A 16,660-nucleotide genomic window follows, 5' to 3' on the forward strand; every position below is an offset into this window, starting at 1 on the left:
AGCCATTGCGTAGCACTTTCAAAGGGACTTGTGGAGCATCCTTGCAGGTGCATAATCCTCAGGATGAGATGTACCCTTAGACGGGATGAGCAAGCATCTCAGGAGTTGAGGGGGTTCCTTTAACCCACTGGGTACACTAGGAGGTGAGTAACATCACTAGGGGGACAGAGCACCTAAGGAAGCAACGAGCACTCCAAGCACACAAAGCATTCCGGCAAGTGCACCCCAGGAGAGGAGAAAACCTAAATCATACAGCTGGAATCCCTGGAACCCCTGGAAATGCAAAAGGGTATTGAGGTACAGAGAACCCCAGGAGATGAGGAGCACCCCTGAACCAAGGAGCAGCCTTACACACAAACACAGGGCACCCTTGGAAGAACAGGCAGCCCATGAGCTACTGATGGCTCCAAATAACCCCTTAACAGACCAGGATGTAGGTGGTACCCCTAGCATCATACAGAAGCCCCTTGAAATGAGGACTAACAGTAGCGGTATAGAGCACTCCTGAGAACAGGACGCACACCTATGTATGTGGTGTACTATCATATTTACTTCAATGTGTCAAAATCACTTACAGCCAGATTCATCAAACTAAAATCGGCTTTCAAAGGGCCAGATTCTGAGAATCTGGCCCTTTGCGAGCGCTATTTTTGCATTTGGGATTCATCATCCCAAATGCATAAATCGCAATTCTAGAAATCGCTAAATTGCGATTAATTGCATTTAAGGAATCTGAATTTGAGATTCCTTAAATGCAACTCATGAACCATTTTAACCCTTTCGATGCTGATGACGAGCTCAGCTCATCATCACCCACGGGTGTCGTGTGCTGATGACGAGCTGAGCTCGTCATGACACCAGCAAAATGGTAAATTGCAGCACAGCGCAAAAATCACCGCAGCAGCGATGCGGTTAAAATTGTGAATTCGCAATCTGTGGCAGCTATTTACCACAAAGTCTAACTACGTGGTAAATAGCAAAAATGTTGAAAAATGCACTAAAGTGCATTTTTCAAAGTTTCATGTTGCGCACACACATGCCCTAAGGGCATGTGTGTGCGCAACATATGTGCACACATCAATTTCAGGGGTGTAACAGGGTGTCCTTTGGACACCCCTGCACCCTTGAAATCGCAAACTCAATTTGCAAATCGCTAATTGCGATTAGCAAATTGAGATGGTCTTCCCATTCATTCCCATTGGCCTCTATGCCCATAGGAATGAATGGGGGGATATTCCTTAATTGCGACTCGCAATTTGCGAGTCGCAATTAAGGAATTACTAGAAGTCACTATTTTTTAAAGTGATTTCTTGATGAATAGCATTTTGCTATTCCTTAATAGCGAATCGGTATTTTTCGCTATTAAGGAATAGCAAAATGTGTTCTTGATGAATCTGGGGGTTAGTCAATACATCCAAATGCAATGGTCAAGTAAACCACAGAATCGATCAGGAATTCAGTAAAGTTCAGTTCATCAAAATACAGCACTTATGATGGAGAAGAAATCCAGCATAGATTCACTTTCTTTAGCAGGTAAAAAGGGCTTGTGCCCACATCAAAGAATCACACTTTTACATAGGGTTCAAAACAAAGAATTTCATACATTCAATACAGTAGTGCATGGTTCACAGACTCGAAACCAATCAAAATAGAGCAAAAGTAAAACATTTACATATGAAGACAATTAACAGGATTCTCACTATTCTACTACAGAGTTTCTCAGAAACAATATCTTGTATGGTATTTTTTTCTCTCAGTTACATGAATAAATGTGGTGAAGTAAGGACAGTGATTGGAAGTTGCATATTACTATAGACACTGAACAATTCCAAATTGTATTAAATCAAAATAAAGTGAGTCAACAGACATTTTATTTATGTCCTCCACAAGCAATTTGGCCAGAGGGATCTTAACCAGCATTAAGATGGACAGAGTGGAAGGAGTATTTTTTTAATTACATCGAGACAGTAGATTCTGATGAGAAAATGTCTTTTGAACACAAGAAACACATTTTACTACACTCCTTAGTACCCAAAGTGCTAAAAACATATATCAGATGAATAAACCAGTTCCTGGAGGGGGTGTTGGTAATGCTTTTAATATTGCATTGGCTAACTTAGATAAGCATGTTGCCCCAAAGGTTTGTATCATTATAACGTAATAAAAAGTTTTTAAGAGGAAACAACTAGAATCTGACTCTATTGATGCCCTATTCCAAAGCGCAGAATAATACTAAAGCTTTGTTTAAGTTAGTTAAAGATCTGTCCGGGGCATCTTTTCAATCTACCTTCCCTGTGCTTACGGATCAACAATGTGAGGATTTGGCAACATTTTTCCTTAGTAAAGTAGAAAAAGTATACTCAACACTGAGGGGCCGATTCCGATCTCGGTCGGAAGGGCACCGCATCAGGTTCGGCATTAGCGGACCCGATTCAGAGGCTGAATTTCCTTCCGAGCCGTACACGGGTCCGGACGTCGAAGTACGATGCAAAGAAGTGCAAAATCTCCGTCCGAATTGGTTCCGGGTCCGAACCGCTCTGTACGGCTCGGTCACAAGCAAAACGTGGCGCGCAATGGAGACTTATCACGACCGAGCTAGTACGATGCTTGATTTGGACAGCTGGATCGAGTCAGAGCATCCGGCTTGCAATAGCTCCCGGAGTTGGACTTTAGGGGTCCGCGTCGGACCCCCTGTTACCCGCAGCCTTACAACTCGGACACAGGGGGAGACCCATGGGTCGCCCCAACACAGGCATGTACGGTGCAGATGGCACCGACGCGTACCCACAGTAGGGGGTGCACTTGCCCGCGAGGTGCCCATTCAGTCAATGGGAGCCCATGTACGCATCATACGACCGGCTCCCATTGACTTCTATGGGAGTCTGACCAAATTGAGTCCGACAGCATACGGCCGTATGGTACTGGCTCGGTCGGACTGCAGCAGTCCGGATCGGTCAGAAAAGACCCCTGATCTGGCTCAGTCTGAGTGCTTTCCGACCCAGATCGGAATCGGCCCCTGAATTTTGAACCAGCTACAATAATACAGCAAACAACAAATTATTTTGTAACCTTGAGAAAACCTAAACAGCTGTACTGTCAGACTGCTGAATCAACTAATAGATTGGAAAACTGGTCCCTCTTAGATGTAACAACTATTAAAGCGCTCCTTGATGGCCTCAAGTCGAGCTCTCCTAGAGATCTTCTTCCCACTGCTGTGTTGCAGAAGTTGGAGTTGCCTTCTATAAGGTTAATCATGGAACTATTTAATGCCTCCTTACTGGAAGCAACTGTTCCATCGGAATGGAAGCACGCTATGATCCTTCCACTTCTGAAAGTGTTTTAGGTTCCGCGCAACCATCCAACTTTCGGCCTATCTCTTTACTTCCTATTTTTTCCAAAAGTTTGGAAAAGCATATCAATCTTCAATTTACTAATTTCATTGATTCTCTTCAATTTTTGTATCCTTTGTAGTCCCGCATCAGAGCAGGCTTCTCGACTGAAACTACTCTTTTTGAAGTGACAGAAATGATGCAAAGCCACCTGGATGCCGGAGAAACTGTGGCACTCATATTACTTTATTTGAGTGCCGCTCTTGACATGGTTATTGCAAGCCCTGCAATCAATGGGCATTACCGGTTCTGCTTTAAATTGGCTTGTTGATTTCCTGACAGACCACACGTTCCCGGTTTTTTCTCCTATGGCTAGTACCAAAACCCATGATTCACCTTATGAAGTACCACAGGACCCTATTCTCAGCTGCTGGGTTGTCTATTTTTTCCTATACCAATGACAGCCAGATAATCCCTCTCTCTGCTGAACGAGCATCTAAGTTGTCTTCTCTTCAGACTGGACTAAGGAACATTGCAGGTTGGATGGAGGTGTTAATCTTGGGGAAGAATAAAGATCTCTGGGGCACTCAACATTGGCCTTCCGAAATGGGTGCTTTTTCCCAGCCTAAGCATTGGGTGCGCAATCTAGGATTCATCATTGATGACCAGCTATCAATGCTTCACTATCCTTAAATGGTTCAAGAAAATCCTTTAGATGTTGTCAGATTCCACTCAAGGAACTGTGTTCCAGGCTCTTGTTACCTCATGACTGGATTACGGCAACATCTGTACTTGGGAGCCAATAAGGATATGATACGTATGTTACAGATGGTGCAGAATGCTGCTGCAAGGTTGCTTTGGCAGACTCCCAAAATGGTCTCCATCTCAGGCTACCTTCGGAATCTTCATTGGCTCAGGGTGGAGAACCGTATTAAGTTCAGAGCCCTGAGCTATATGTTTAAGATCAAATCTGGCAAAGCTCTTCAGTACCTCAATGCTTTGGTCCACCCCTACTTACCTCCTTGCCTGCTTCGCTTCTCCACTCAGGCAAAATTTTCTGTTCCAAGGGCCAAATTGTCGCGAATGGGTGGGCGGTCTTTTTCTTATCTGGGCCCCTTTATGTGGAATTCCCTTCCTCTGTCACTTCAAAATGAAACTGTTTATGGTAACTTTCGAAAGGGTTTAAAAACCTGGTTGTTTAACCAATAGATAATATATCCCTCTTGGTTCCTGTCAGGCAGCGCCAGGAAACCTTCAGATAGCTGTGCGCATTATAAGACCCTAATAACATAACATAACATAACATAACATTGTGCATTGGAGGATAATTAGAGGACTTAATTTGTGATCAAATGGCAATGCATGCCTCGAGCCCTGCTATTCAGGAACAGTTATCGATGAATGGTGATGCATGTTTAGATAATATACTGGCAATTGTACACAAGGCTGAAACATCTAGTGGGTGTGCGAGTGCAATAAGGATAAAAACTAAAGTGTTATAGATGTGGCAGCACGGATCACTCTGTGTTCACCAAGTCATGTCCTGCAAAGAAACTTAAGTGTGGCACATGCCTCATTGTGGGTCATTATACTAAGGTGGGTAGGAGGAGATCCAATTTGGTGAAATGTATCCAGGATTGTGAGGATATTGAAAGTGATTCCAGTAATAATGATGAGAAAGAATCGGAATGCAATTTGGATTTCAAGAATTTCTTAGTGATGGATGTTTGCTTGTAGTGTTGGATGGAAACTGGGGGAGAGAGCATTAAAAAAGTCTGATTCTGGCTCACCTTACACGAGTACAAATGAAGAAGTTTGGAGGAAAATCATCAGGAATAAAGGGGGTACCAAATTATTTCCTTCGGATATTGAACCAGAGAGTTATGGACGAGAAAAGTTCGAAATGGTTGGATGTCACTTGTTCAGGTTTAGGTTTAAGAACTGGCATACATATCAGAAGTTATATGTTTCAAAGAAAGGACCGTCTGTCCTAGGATGGAGGGGTCAAAAAACGTTCACATTATTCCATATCCTAATGGCAAAGAGCAGGTTCTGGTAATGGATGAGGTTATATAAGTAGGAGCAAGATGTTAAAGACTTTTCCTTCAGTATTCGAGAAAAAGATCGGTAAGTTAAAGGGATTCAAGATTGAAATTTGGCTCAAAGAAGGAGCTTTACCTAAAATTCATTAGGTCAGGACTGTACCCATTTCGCAAAGAAAAGATGTAGCAAGGGAACTGGATGAGCTACTCGCTACTGATATAATAGAACACATAGAGGCATCTGCATTGGTTTCACCACTGGTGTTGGCACAATGGAGCAATGGCAAACTGAGACTATGGGGCTTACTACGATGTTGGGCGGATGCGGAAATGGGAACGACCGACCTCTGGTCAGTGGTCCCAACCGCCTAGTTATGGTGCGACCACCCATGGTGCGGTCACATACTCACATTTCCGTACGGGAACATGTGCCATAAATCGGCCGTAGCACAAGCTGCCATAGGGAAATGGGAGGTTGTGTTCATTTCTGCACCTCATGGCAGGGTTCCGGGATTGCACCTTTTGCAGCCTCGGCCCCCAACCAGAGGCTGCAAACAGAAGGGGCCCTATAGGGGCTCCCAAACTCGCTCTCCAACAGGCTTTCCATGTCAGAAAGCCCAGCATGGAAAGCCTACCGTAAACCGAGCATCGTAATCTGGACGGCATTAAACGTTGTCCATATGGATTACCAGATGATTTCTGACGGGTCGATGGGCTCCTTGAGCCCGTCGGAATCCAGCCGGAGTGACAGGGCGGTTTCACTTCAGACCTCCTAAATTGTAAGTAAGCAGTTGGAAATTAAACCAATGATCTTGGTCAGACCGAGATCATAATCGCCCCCTATCTGCAGATTTACATCATCTGAATAGCAATATTATAGTGGATCCACTCCCACTACCTAAAATAAAGGAAATGCTGTCTTTGTTGAAAGGAGCTAAGTTGTTTTCCATGACTGATTTATCTGCAGCATACCACCAAATTCCCCCATCTAAAGACAGCAAGCCAGCAAGCCAACATAGAAAATACTGCATTTATTACACTGCAAAGATTTTATGAATTTAAAAGAATGCCATATGGCTTGGCTTTGACAGATGCTGTTTTTCAATGGTTTAATCACCAACTATTCTGAAAGTTTTAAATACACCAAATTTGTTTTAAGATGATATATTCGTCTTTGGGAAAAAAAGGAACATGATAAGTCTTTGAAAGAGGTTTTGAACATCCTGGGGTCACATGGTTTAAATATTGAATATTCTAAATGTATAGTTGCTGAAAGTAGTGTCACTTACGTACGACATATAACCAATTGTGATGGCCTTTAACCAAAAACATTCCCTGGTAGATGCCATGCAAAATGTGTCAGCTCCATGTTGCAAAATGAAGTAAGATTGTTCATAGGTCTGGCTGAATTGTGTTAAAAGTACATTCTGAATTTTGAGGCTAGAACTTACAACACTAGGCAATTAACCCCTTCTACGCTGATGACGAGCTGGGCTCGTCATGGCGTAGCCTCCTCGCACACTGATGACGAGCCCAGCTCGTCACGTAAAGTGCGTTTTCGCAAATCCCAGCGTGCGAGCGGAATTCCGCTAGCGCGCATGGTGTTAACGAAAAATAAGAGCAAATTTGAGTGGTCACCTGAATGTGAATCTGATTTTTGTAACGTGAAGGAATGTATTGCTAATGTAGCTTTGGTTCTCCCATCCTCGTCGCCACTTTTATTATGTACTTATCTCTCCGCACAAAATAAGCTGAAGATTACTTTATTAACATTAACGAGCAGACAGGTACATGACCAACACAGCACTCCATGGTACTCTATCTATCTATTCACCACCTTCCTAGCTCCTACCTTGAACATTCCATGTTCTGTCACCACCTCACGCATTACTATCTACATCATTTTATTCTACTTACATCACTGTGTTCTGTAGACATAACACATCTGCACATGGAACAGTAAAGTTACATAGCATGTGATTCTCCCTGGGACAGCTGAGTTTAACCTTGAGTGTGAATCCTTGTCTCAGATTAGCCTGTGAAGGCCTTCGCCCTTCTATGTGAGACACATTTAATTTTCATTCGAGTTAGACATAAAAATGCAAATCTATTCACGTAGGAGAATGAAATGTCACAGTAAGGATGGAGTTTGAGGATTAGTTTTCCTTAAGTTAGCTAGAGTATGAATCTTGTGTTAATGCACACACATTTCAAAGGGCTTATTTACAAGAAACTGACGCATCTTGATAGAAGCGTCAGTTTCCCTGCTCCCGCCTGCTAAACCCTTGAACAACCATGGATCCACCATATTTACAATACAGCGCACCATGGCAGGAGGTTTGACAGATGCATCAGAAATTCTGTCACATCTGTTGGCTCAAAAGTCACGCATTACTGGAGTCGTGTTGCAAGCAGGATGCAACTCCAACAATGCATGGGGAGGCCTATTCCTAATACACTGCATCACTTCTTACGCTTTAGGGTTTTGACGCAGAGGCGTCCTAAAAGTGACAAAGTGAAATCTTGTAGAGTTCACCACATTGCTTCTACAAGCCTTTCCCACATTGGAACGCCCATTCTGCATAGAATACCTGGCGCAGGTATAATGTGACACAGGGCTTTACAACGTGACGCACCTCCCTAGATGTGGCGTGTGGCATGACTGTTTGCCCTAGGCCTCACTCTTTGCAGGGCCCTGCACTGTCACTGCTGAATGTATTGACATATCACAAAAAAAAGCAAAGGCTGGTTTTGTGATTCATTCATAATGAGGCAGGTAATGCCAGCCGCCACTCACCATATCACTAAATGCACTTCCTCGAATTATGTCCCAGGACATTGTTTTAATTTTTAATGAGATCTTATCTGACAGACCCTATGGAAAATACTGCATGCAATAAAAGATATTCCTTGCAGTTGTATTAATGCACAACCAGTCGCGTGCCTCCTTCCTGCATACTCATTTAAAAGTCTGGTTCTTCTGCACGGCCTCTTCCTACACCCTGGCTTGCAGATTTGGACACATTTTAGAAGTAAGCACACGCTCAACCTTCTACTTTCAGAATCCTGCACAAGATTTTGGGAAGCCATACCCCAGTGTTTCATATTAAAGGAGTGACTGGAGAAGACCTTCAAAGTCAAATGCAAATTCAATAAAATAGGGGACAACGTATGAGGTAAATATCTGTATGCAAAGAGACTGTTAATGTTGCGAAGAACAGGAGAAAAAGAGGCATGGACGTCAAGGGTGAAAGTTACAGGCAGCTTCAATATGTACGACTTACCTATGTAAAATGGCGAGTTCCTTTTGCTGGCAAAATCATCAACATACGATATACCAAATGGCTGGATAGGAACTCCACCCACTCCGAGGAGAAACTGGCCAATGAAGAGGAAGGATATGACGTGCAAGGTCCCCTTTACAGACTGATTGTTGCAGCTAGAATTATTCAGCGCCCGGCTGGTCCCATCCAGCTGACAAATGTCAGTAAAGTTGCTGGACGCGCCTGTAAGATTGGAAAACAAATGGTCAAGGACGGATCTCATTATTTGGAGTTTTATATAGTGCAGACATGAACCCGAAGGCAGCAGAGCGCTTTACTACACACAGGATACAGGGTTACAGCAGGTTATAGTAATAGTATTTAAGCTTGGACATCTAGTGGATGCATACAAAAGTTACCACAAGAGATAGTTACAACAGTTAGGTAGAGGACATACACAGTTACACAAAGTCAGATCAGAGCGCAGTGGAGAAAGTACTTAAATCTGGTCAAGGGTGGATTAACCAACTTGTCTGTCAAATAGAACCTTGATGTTCTTTTTGAAGGTTGCTAGGCAGGTGGCTAAACAGACTGAGGGAGGCAGAGAGTTCCAGATTCTAGTGGCGCTACCAGAGAAAGACTGATTCAATTGTTCTCGACAAAAAGTGGGCGGTTTAAGGATCAGGGATTGGACATTTCTGGAGCTTCTATTTGCTCCAGAGATTTTCTCATTTAGATAGGGAGGTGAGGAAGAGTGCAGCGCTCTGTGAGTAATGCATGCAATTTTGAATTGGGGAGCCATTGGAAGGTTAGCATAGCAGGGGAAATATGGTCAAATTTCTTGATGCCTAAGACGAAGGGTGCTGCGGCATGCAGTGTTGCTCTCAATGGGCCTAAGTGAACTTTGGGAATGACTGAGAGAAGGGCAATTCCAAAGTGTAGTCTAGAGAGAATGGGAGATTGCACCACTGTTTTGAGATTCTGATCGAAATCAATTGTTTGATTCCCCAAAGCTGCCTAAGTTTGTGGTGTTCCAGAAAAGGGGGTGGTGATGAACAGAGTGTCTGAATTGAGCAGACCACTCTTACCCAGTCCAAAGATCAGGGCTTGATCCATCACCGTTATTTATCTCACTGCACCATCCCAGCTCAGAACCTGGCTATATGCAAATCAGTCTGTCCCTGGCCCAGTGCATCATGGGAACAGGGCAGACTAAACTACCAAGCCAATTCTCCCGGAAGCTTGTTTCCTTCCCAGTATAAGAATTGGCTTGGTAGTTTGGTCTGCCCTGTTCCCATGATGCACTGAGCCAGGGTCAGACTAATTTGCATATAGCCAAGTTCTGAGCTGGGATGGTGCAGTGAGCTAAAAAACGGTGATGGATCAAGCCCTGATCTTTGGACTGGGTAAGAGTGGTCTGCTTAATTCAGACACTCTGTTCATCACCACCCCCTTTTCTGAATCATTAAGTTTGTGGTGTGTTCTGTTGGCCCTGGCTGCTATGAGGCTGTGAAGATTGAGACGATGATCAAGGGTGATGCCGAGTGATCTGGCACTCATAACAATGGTGAAGCAGCCATTGAAGGTGGGAATGGAATGTTGCCATCAATTCTTGCACTAGATTTATTTCTTTTGGAGGTGAGATCAAGAGAAATTCTGTTTTAGTTGGGTTGAGTTTTAAGTGGTGGTTTGACATCTAGTTTTGAATCTTGAAGAGTGTATTTGAAAGCAGGGCAATGCCCTCCCAGGATTAGATTTTCACATATATTTGGGTATTGTAGGCCTAGAGGTGGAAGAGAATCCCTGAGTTTCTGAGAACCACACCTAGTGGTTCTAGATAGAGGTTGAAGAGGATCGGGGAGAGGATCGAACCTTGAGGAACCTCCTGGAGAATGATGACTGGTCTTGAGAACAAGTTGCTCATTTTCAAAATTTCGGGGCAGTTTGATAGGTAAAGCGAAGAACCATTTGAGGACGGTGCCTCCACTTCCCATGCTTAGTTCAAGAATGCAAAGGAGGTCATGATGGTTGACAGTGTTGAATTCTGCAGATAGATCGAAGAGGTCCAGGACGTAGGAGTTACCGGAGTCGAGGATTCTAAGTGGGGTCATTGACAATATGGAGGATCGCAGTTTCTTTAATGTGACCCTGACAGACCCTGATTGGAGAGTGTCTAGGAGGTTGTTTGTTTGAATGTGTGAGGCTCGCTGGGACACTATGCATCTTTCAATGAACTGGATGTGTGGACAGTAGTTGTTCAGGTTCTTTGGATGGAGAGGTTATTTTTTCAAGAGTGGAGTGATTTGACCCATTCTTGGTCATTCTGGGAAGAGGCCCTGTTTGAGAGAGGACTGAACCAAGGTGGTTCAAATGGAGAGTAGGTGTTTGGCAAGAGATTTTCTGATAGAGCCTGGAATGGCATCCTGATGATGGTTTGAGGGTTTTACTTTGGAGGTAATTTGTTGTATGTCCTGCTCGGAGGAAAGGATGACCATAATTATAGTGCCTTGCATGGTAAAGACTCAACTGTTTGAAGGGAGTTGTTGACAGGAAGAAATATATGGATGTTTCTAACTTTTTTAATCAATAAATCCACAAAATCATTTCAAAGGGCCACAGGTGGCTTAGGAGGGAAGTGATAGAGGGGTTAGTCCACTGTTCGATGACCTTGAATAGGTGCTTCAGTCTATTTGTTGCAGAATTCACAAGGGCACTGGTATGGTAGGATGTGGCTCTGAGTAATTGGTCTCTCGCTTTGCAAAGCTTTGCTATACTCATGGGAGATGTTGCTTGTCTCCATTCTTTCTCGCATTTTCTGATAGCCTTTCATTCTTCATAAAGCTCTTTTGAAAACCAGGGCATGGAGGGTTTTGGTCTGGATACGTTGCATTCTAGGGGTGCACATTTGTCAATAAGGGATTCCATGCAGGAGTTGTACTTGTCAGTGGCCTTGTTAATGTCAAGATGAGGTGTAATCACAATTCGGGTGGGAAAGGCCATGATGGCATGGATTCTTTGTCAAGGGTGGATGTGTCTCTAAGTCATATTTTCTCTTTCTTGAGTTGACTGTATGTTTTGGTGGAAGAGCGGTTAGAGGGAAAGGTATCTGAATGTGATCAGACCAGTCGACTGGGATGGGGTTGTGTATCTTTAGGTAGGGGATCTGAAAACCTTCAGATCAAGAAAGGCGCCTTAGTGGTGTAGGTTTATGGCAGTGAGGTAAAAGTGTCTACAAAGCTGTTGCCCACGTTTTCCCGGTGGATGTTGAAGTCACCAAGAAAGATATTGTTGTCAGAGCTCATTGTTAAGAGGTAAAGAAATCCATGGATTCCTTGATGAAGGTGCTGTTTTGCCCCGGTGGGAAGTAAATCACATTCAATCTGAGGATAGAAGTAGTGGATGAGGACAGTTTCACAGACATTCATTCAAAAACTGAAAGTGAGACATTGGGAGTGTTAGGCATCTCAGAGAGTTTTGGTCAATGAGTGTGAAACCTCCACCATATCTATCTTCCCGCTTGCACCGCAAAATTGATTAGTTGCAAGGAAGAAGAAGGTCTAGAGCGTGGTTAGATGAGACATTGAGCCTGATTTCTGTGTGGATCAGGATGTCGAGATTATGGGTCAGGATCTGATAACTGATAACTCTGGACAGTGTTTGACTGCAAATTGACAAGTGTGTAGAATGCAGTTCAGGGAGAAGCTGTTGTCTTTCTGACTTAGCTGTTCCAGGAGGGTAGTTGTGATTTGTATCAAGTTAAGAGGGGCTGAGTGTGCTCTGCGATGGTGTGTGAGTTTTATTGTGTCAGAGATGATGTTGGAAATTGAGCAGCCCCTTGTGGGAAGATAGGAGGAGGGGGTAGAGGAATTTGAAGCTGGTAGGTCTGAGTTGTCTAGGGGTGTATGTGTCTGTTTCTGTCTGGATAGGTGGCAGTTTTTGTTATGCTACAGGAGTGTAGAGGATGGTCTGCAGAGGCTGATGGGGTAGGAGTGGCGAGAAGATAAAGAGTCACTAAGCTGGGATACAGCCAATGTAAAGATATCCATTCTTTAAGAGAGGTGTGAGAATGAGAGTCCAGTTTTGTTCAGTTTTGTTCAGTACTAGTAAGGGGATGGTGGTAGACTGTTCGGAGTGGACTCTGATGGGTTGGTATGCAGGAGGGGGGAGGTTCTGGTTGTTGAAGTCTGGTGTTGGGGCAGGGGATGAAAAAAATAGTGTGGAAGGGGAGACATGTGGGTCAACTGTGGGGATGAAAGAAGGGTGGCAGCAGCAACCTGCATGGGAGATAATGGTTTGTTGAACATTGTAGACGAATGGTGCGGAGATGATCTGTGGGAGGGATATTCAAGGCCTGGAATAGGCGCTGAGTTATCGGTTGAGGGAGACATAACAGATTGTAGAAGAGTATGGGGTGAGAGATTTTCCTGGGCCGAATTGAAGGGGGGGAAGGGGATAGAGAGGGGAATCATGGAAGTTTGTAGGAGGGTCTGTGGGTAGATAAATTCAGTTGATCGTGTCCAGAATTGTATCATTGGCATTGAATATGATGTTCCCATTGTTGTAAATGGACATGGAAAGGTTACCCGGGAGGGCAAAGGGGGAGCAGAATTTGAGTTTGCATCCAAGGGGGATGTTAGATAGAGAAGAGGATGGGATAAAACTGCATAAGGATTGGATCCATAGGTCAGTGTTGTGTGTGAAGAGGAGGAGGTCAGTTTTGCATTGACAGTAGTTTTTGGCAGCAAAGAGGGTTCCTGGGAAGTCTGGAAGTCTCTCAAGGTCCTGTTCTTCAGGTTTTTCATTGCATGTTTGGAAGGATTGCGGGGGGGGGGTGTATTTGATCTTGAAAGCATTTGCACCGGATTTGGAAAGGGGCCCTGGGGGGTGAGGGGGGGGGGGGACTTGGTGGCAACAGATGTCGACAACATGTTGGAGGCTGATGACAGTTGGGAAGTTATAGGAGTTGGCCTAAGCAGCCATTGCTACATCAAAGATGGTCCTCCTGAGGTCATCCACAGCCTTGGAGGAGATAGATCCTCAGCATTTCCTCTGAAGATTGTCAAGATTTGGCATTTTGATGTGTGGCGGGCGGCGGGTGCGCTTGATTATGCATAGCAGGAGCATCAGGTGGCCATCACGGTGAGGGTTTGTTCACTAGAGGAGGGTTTTCTGCTGTTGCTGTTGGAAGAACTGTTATTCTTTTGGTGAATCAATTATAACTTTGCTGGGGCGCCAAATTGCGATGGACACTGTCCGAACAAATTGAAACCGTTCATGTCTGAGTCTAATAATTACAAAACCCTTGCCAGAAGACCCTAGATCACAAGTGCATACAGGTTTCCCCCCCTGAGGACGTCCCGGAAAGGGAGCGTATCTTTCAGTTGGATCTCACATCTGGGATGCTCCTAAGAAAGTAGACATTCCTGGAGGAGGACATGAGTCCCAGCGGTGGACATTTTGAGGTCAGGCAGGGGTTTGAGGCATCGCCATGGAGGTGGTGCCCTTGAAACAGCAGAAAAACACAGAATATCAAGGTATCTACCTTGAAGAGGTAGCAGGGTGGATCTCACAGCCGGAACGTTACTAAGAAAGTGGGACATTTCTGGATTAGGAATTGAGTCCCAGAGGTGGCCATTTTGGCGTCAGGCATGGGTTGGAGGCATCTCCAGGGTGGTGATGCCTTTGAAACAGCAATGAGATGAAGAGTAGTGAGGTGCCTACCCCGAAGAGGCAGCAGGATGGCTGTTCAGGACATTTCAGGGTTCACTGGGGATATACCATGATTCAATCAGCCGTAACATCAGTCCGGTTGGTATAGGAGTATCTCCACACATTAACTCAGGCCTCAAATCCCCCAGAGCCAGCAGCAAGCCTTCATTATAGGCCTTGCATCACCTTGTCTGTTGTCTTTTAGGCTCCGGCAGGTCTGTGGTCCTTGGAGTCAGGCCTACATCACTGGGAGTCCTTCACAGCCTAGTGGTCTCCTCTGCTATCTTGCTTCTGATTGAGAGTATTGATCACAAAGCCCCCAGAGGATCAGAGTCTTGGGTGACTACACGAGACAGTGAAATTGATGGAAGCTCCGAACTCAGAGGTTCAAGATGTCCACACTACATGGGGTAATACCACAAATTCAAATGGGGTATTTTATGGCCACAATAGATTTGAAAGACTCCTACCTACACATCACCATGAATAGAAGTCACAAACGATTCCTTAGACTCATTATAAACAAGGAACACTATCAGTTCAAGGTACTGACCTTTGGAATAAAGTCAGCACAAAGAGTATACACAAAGTGCCTAGCAATAGTAGCAGCACACCTACGGTGGCAGGGAAAACACATCTATCCCTACCTAGATTAGAAGAACATTCATATGAGCGATGCAAACACCATATGCAAATGGTCATAACATCTCTTTTTCAACTAGGGCTTTCAATTCACATGGAAAAGTCCTCAACTGAACCAGAACATGAAAGGGTTATCTTGGGTGTAAGATTAAATACAAGACTCAGGAAAGTCCCTTGACACCCACAATCCAGATCTTCTGTTTTTAACAGAGACCTGGTTCAAGGCCGACTCCCTACCCAACGTCTTAGCCGCACTCCCTCCCTCATATTCCATCGTCCGAGCAGATCGACCGGAGGGCAGAAGAGGCGGTGGAGTGGCCCTAATAGCTCATACTGACTTCCACTTTCAGACTCTTCCCTGTCCCCCCATTCCCGAAGTCGACTGTCTGATAATTCGCGCTACCTCCCACGCGACTCCCCTAACTGCTGTTCTTATCTACCGCCCCCCTCACCTCACCCCCACTTTTGTTTCTGGCCTCCAAGACATCCTCGCAACCCTGGTCGTTAATAACTCATCAGTGTTGGTCCTGGGCGACCTCAACTTTTGGCCTAACGATCCTGCCGAAAGCTCCCAATCCAAAGAGTTTACCGATCTCATGACCAGCCTCAACTTCACCCCCCATGTTCACAGTTCTACCCACGTGCACGGCCACTCACTCGACCAGGTCTGGACCCTGAACATCCCCACCTCCTCTCCTACCATTTCTCCTTGCCCTTGGTCGGACCACTTTTTAATTTCGTTTTCCCTTGCCTTAGCCCCAGTGGTTAAACCCCCCCTTCCCAAGAACACCTGGGTTAGGAAATGGGGTAAGGCAGACATGTCATCTTTCCACTCATCCCTAGCCAACTCCTGCCCTGATCTCTCTGGCCTCGCCGCCTCGGATCAGCTGGCCACTATCAATGGGTGGTTGACCCGGGCTGGCGAATACTTTGCCCCCTTGAGGCGGATCACGGTTAAGCGAGCTCATGCAGCTAACCGTTGGTTCACTCCTGACCTCAAGGTAAAGAAACTGGCCGCTCGTAGAGCAGAGCGTGCATGGAGAAGAGAATATTGCCCCTTAAAAAAAATCATCTATCTCTCCGCGCTCAAGGCATACAAGCAAGGTATCCTTGATGCTAAGACCCTGTTTTATTCCAACAAGATACTGGCAGCGGAATCCCAAACTAAGGAGATCTTCGCTACAGTACATGAACTTGCTTCGTCCAACAGAGCTGCGGCTTCAATTCCCCCTTCCCAACCGCTTTGCGACTCACTCAATGATTTCTTCATTGACAAGGTCGCAAAGATCAAAGCCAATATTCCTCTCCCTTCCCCCACATTTACCAACCCTTCCCCGCCCGTTGTCACGTCCAAACTCACTTCCATTCCTCCCTTAACCAAGGCCACGCTCTTCCCTCTGCTTCAAAAGGTAAAGTCAGGCTCTCCCCTTGACTTTGCCCCCGCTCACATCCTAAGAGAAATCTTCCTAAACTGCCCCACTCCTTCCCTCACACTCTTGAACGACTCGCTCAGCAACGGAGCGGTCCCTACTGCCCACAAATTCGCGGCTATCATCCCCATTCTAAAAAAACCCGGTGCTGACCCTTCTTCCCCTTCCAATTACCGTCCCATCTCCCTTCTGCCTTACCTGGGCAAGGTTCTAGAAACCCACGTGACCAGTACCCTGAGCACCTA

The 16,660-nt window shown here is 45.1% G+C and overlaps 1 protein-coding gene across 1 annotated transcript in view; it reads right to left on the reverse strand.

Annotated features, from left to right (window-relative positions):
• Positions 1-16,660, reverse strand: part of LOC147693576 (solute carrier organic anion transporter family member 2B1-like) — a 426,250-nt gene that overhangs the window by 226,953 nt on the left and 182,637 nt on the right. The window contains exon 5 of the mRNA XM_086933806.1: positions 8,656-8,877. Within this exon, the coding sequence (XP_086789932.1) occupies positions 8,656-8,877 (222 nt within the window). The remainder of the gene's footprint in view (positions 1-8,655; positions 8,878-16,660) is intronic.

The sequence above is a fragment of the Lissotriton vulgaris genome, chromosome 8, assembly GCF_964263255.1.
Source record: "Lissotriton vulgaris chromosome 8, aLisVul1.2, whole genome shotgun sequence".
Taxonomy (NCBI): Eukaryota; Metazoa; Chordata; class Amphibia; order Caudata; family Salamandridae; genus Lissotriton; species Lissotriton vulgaris.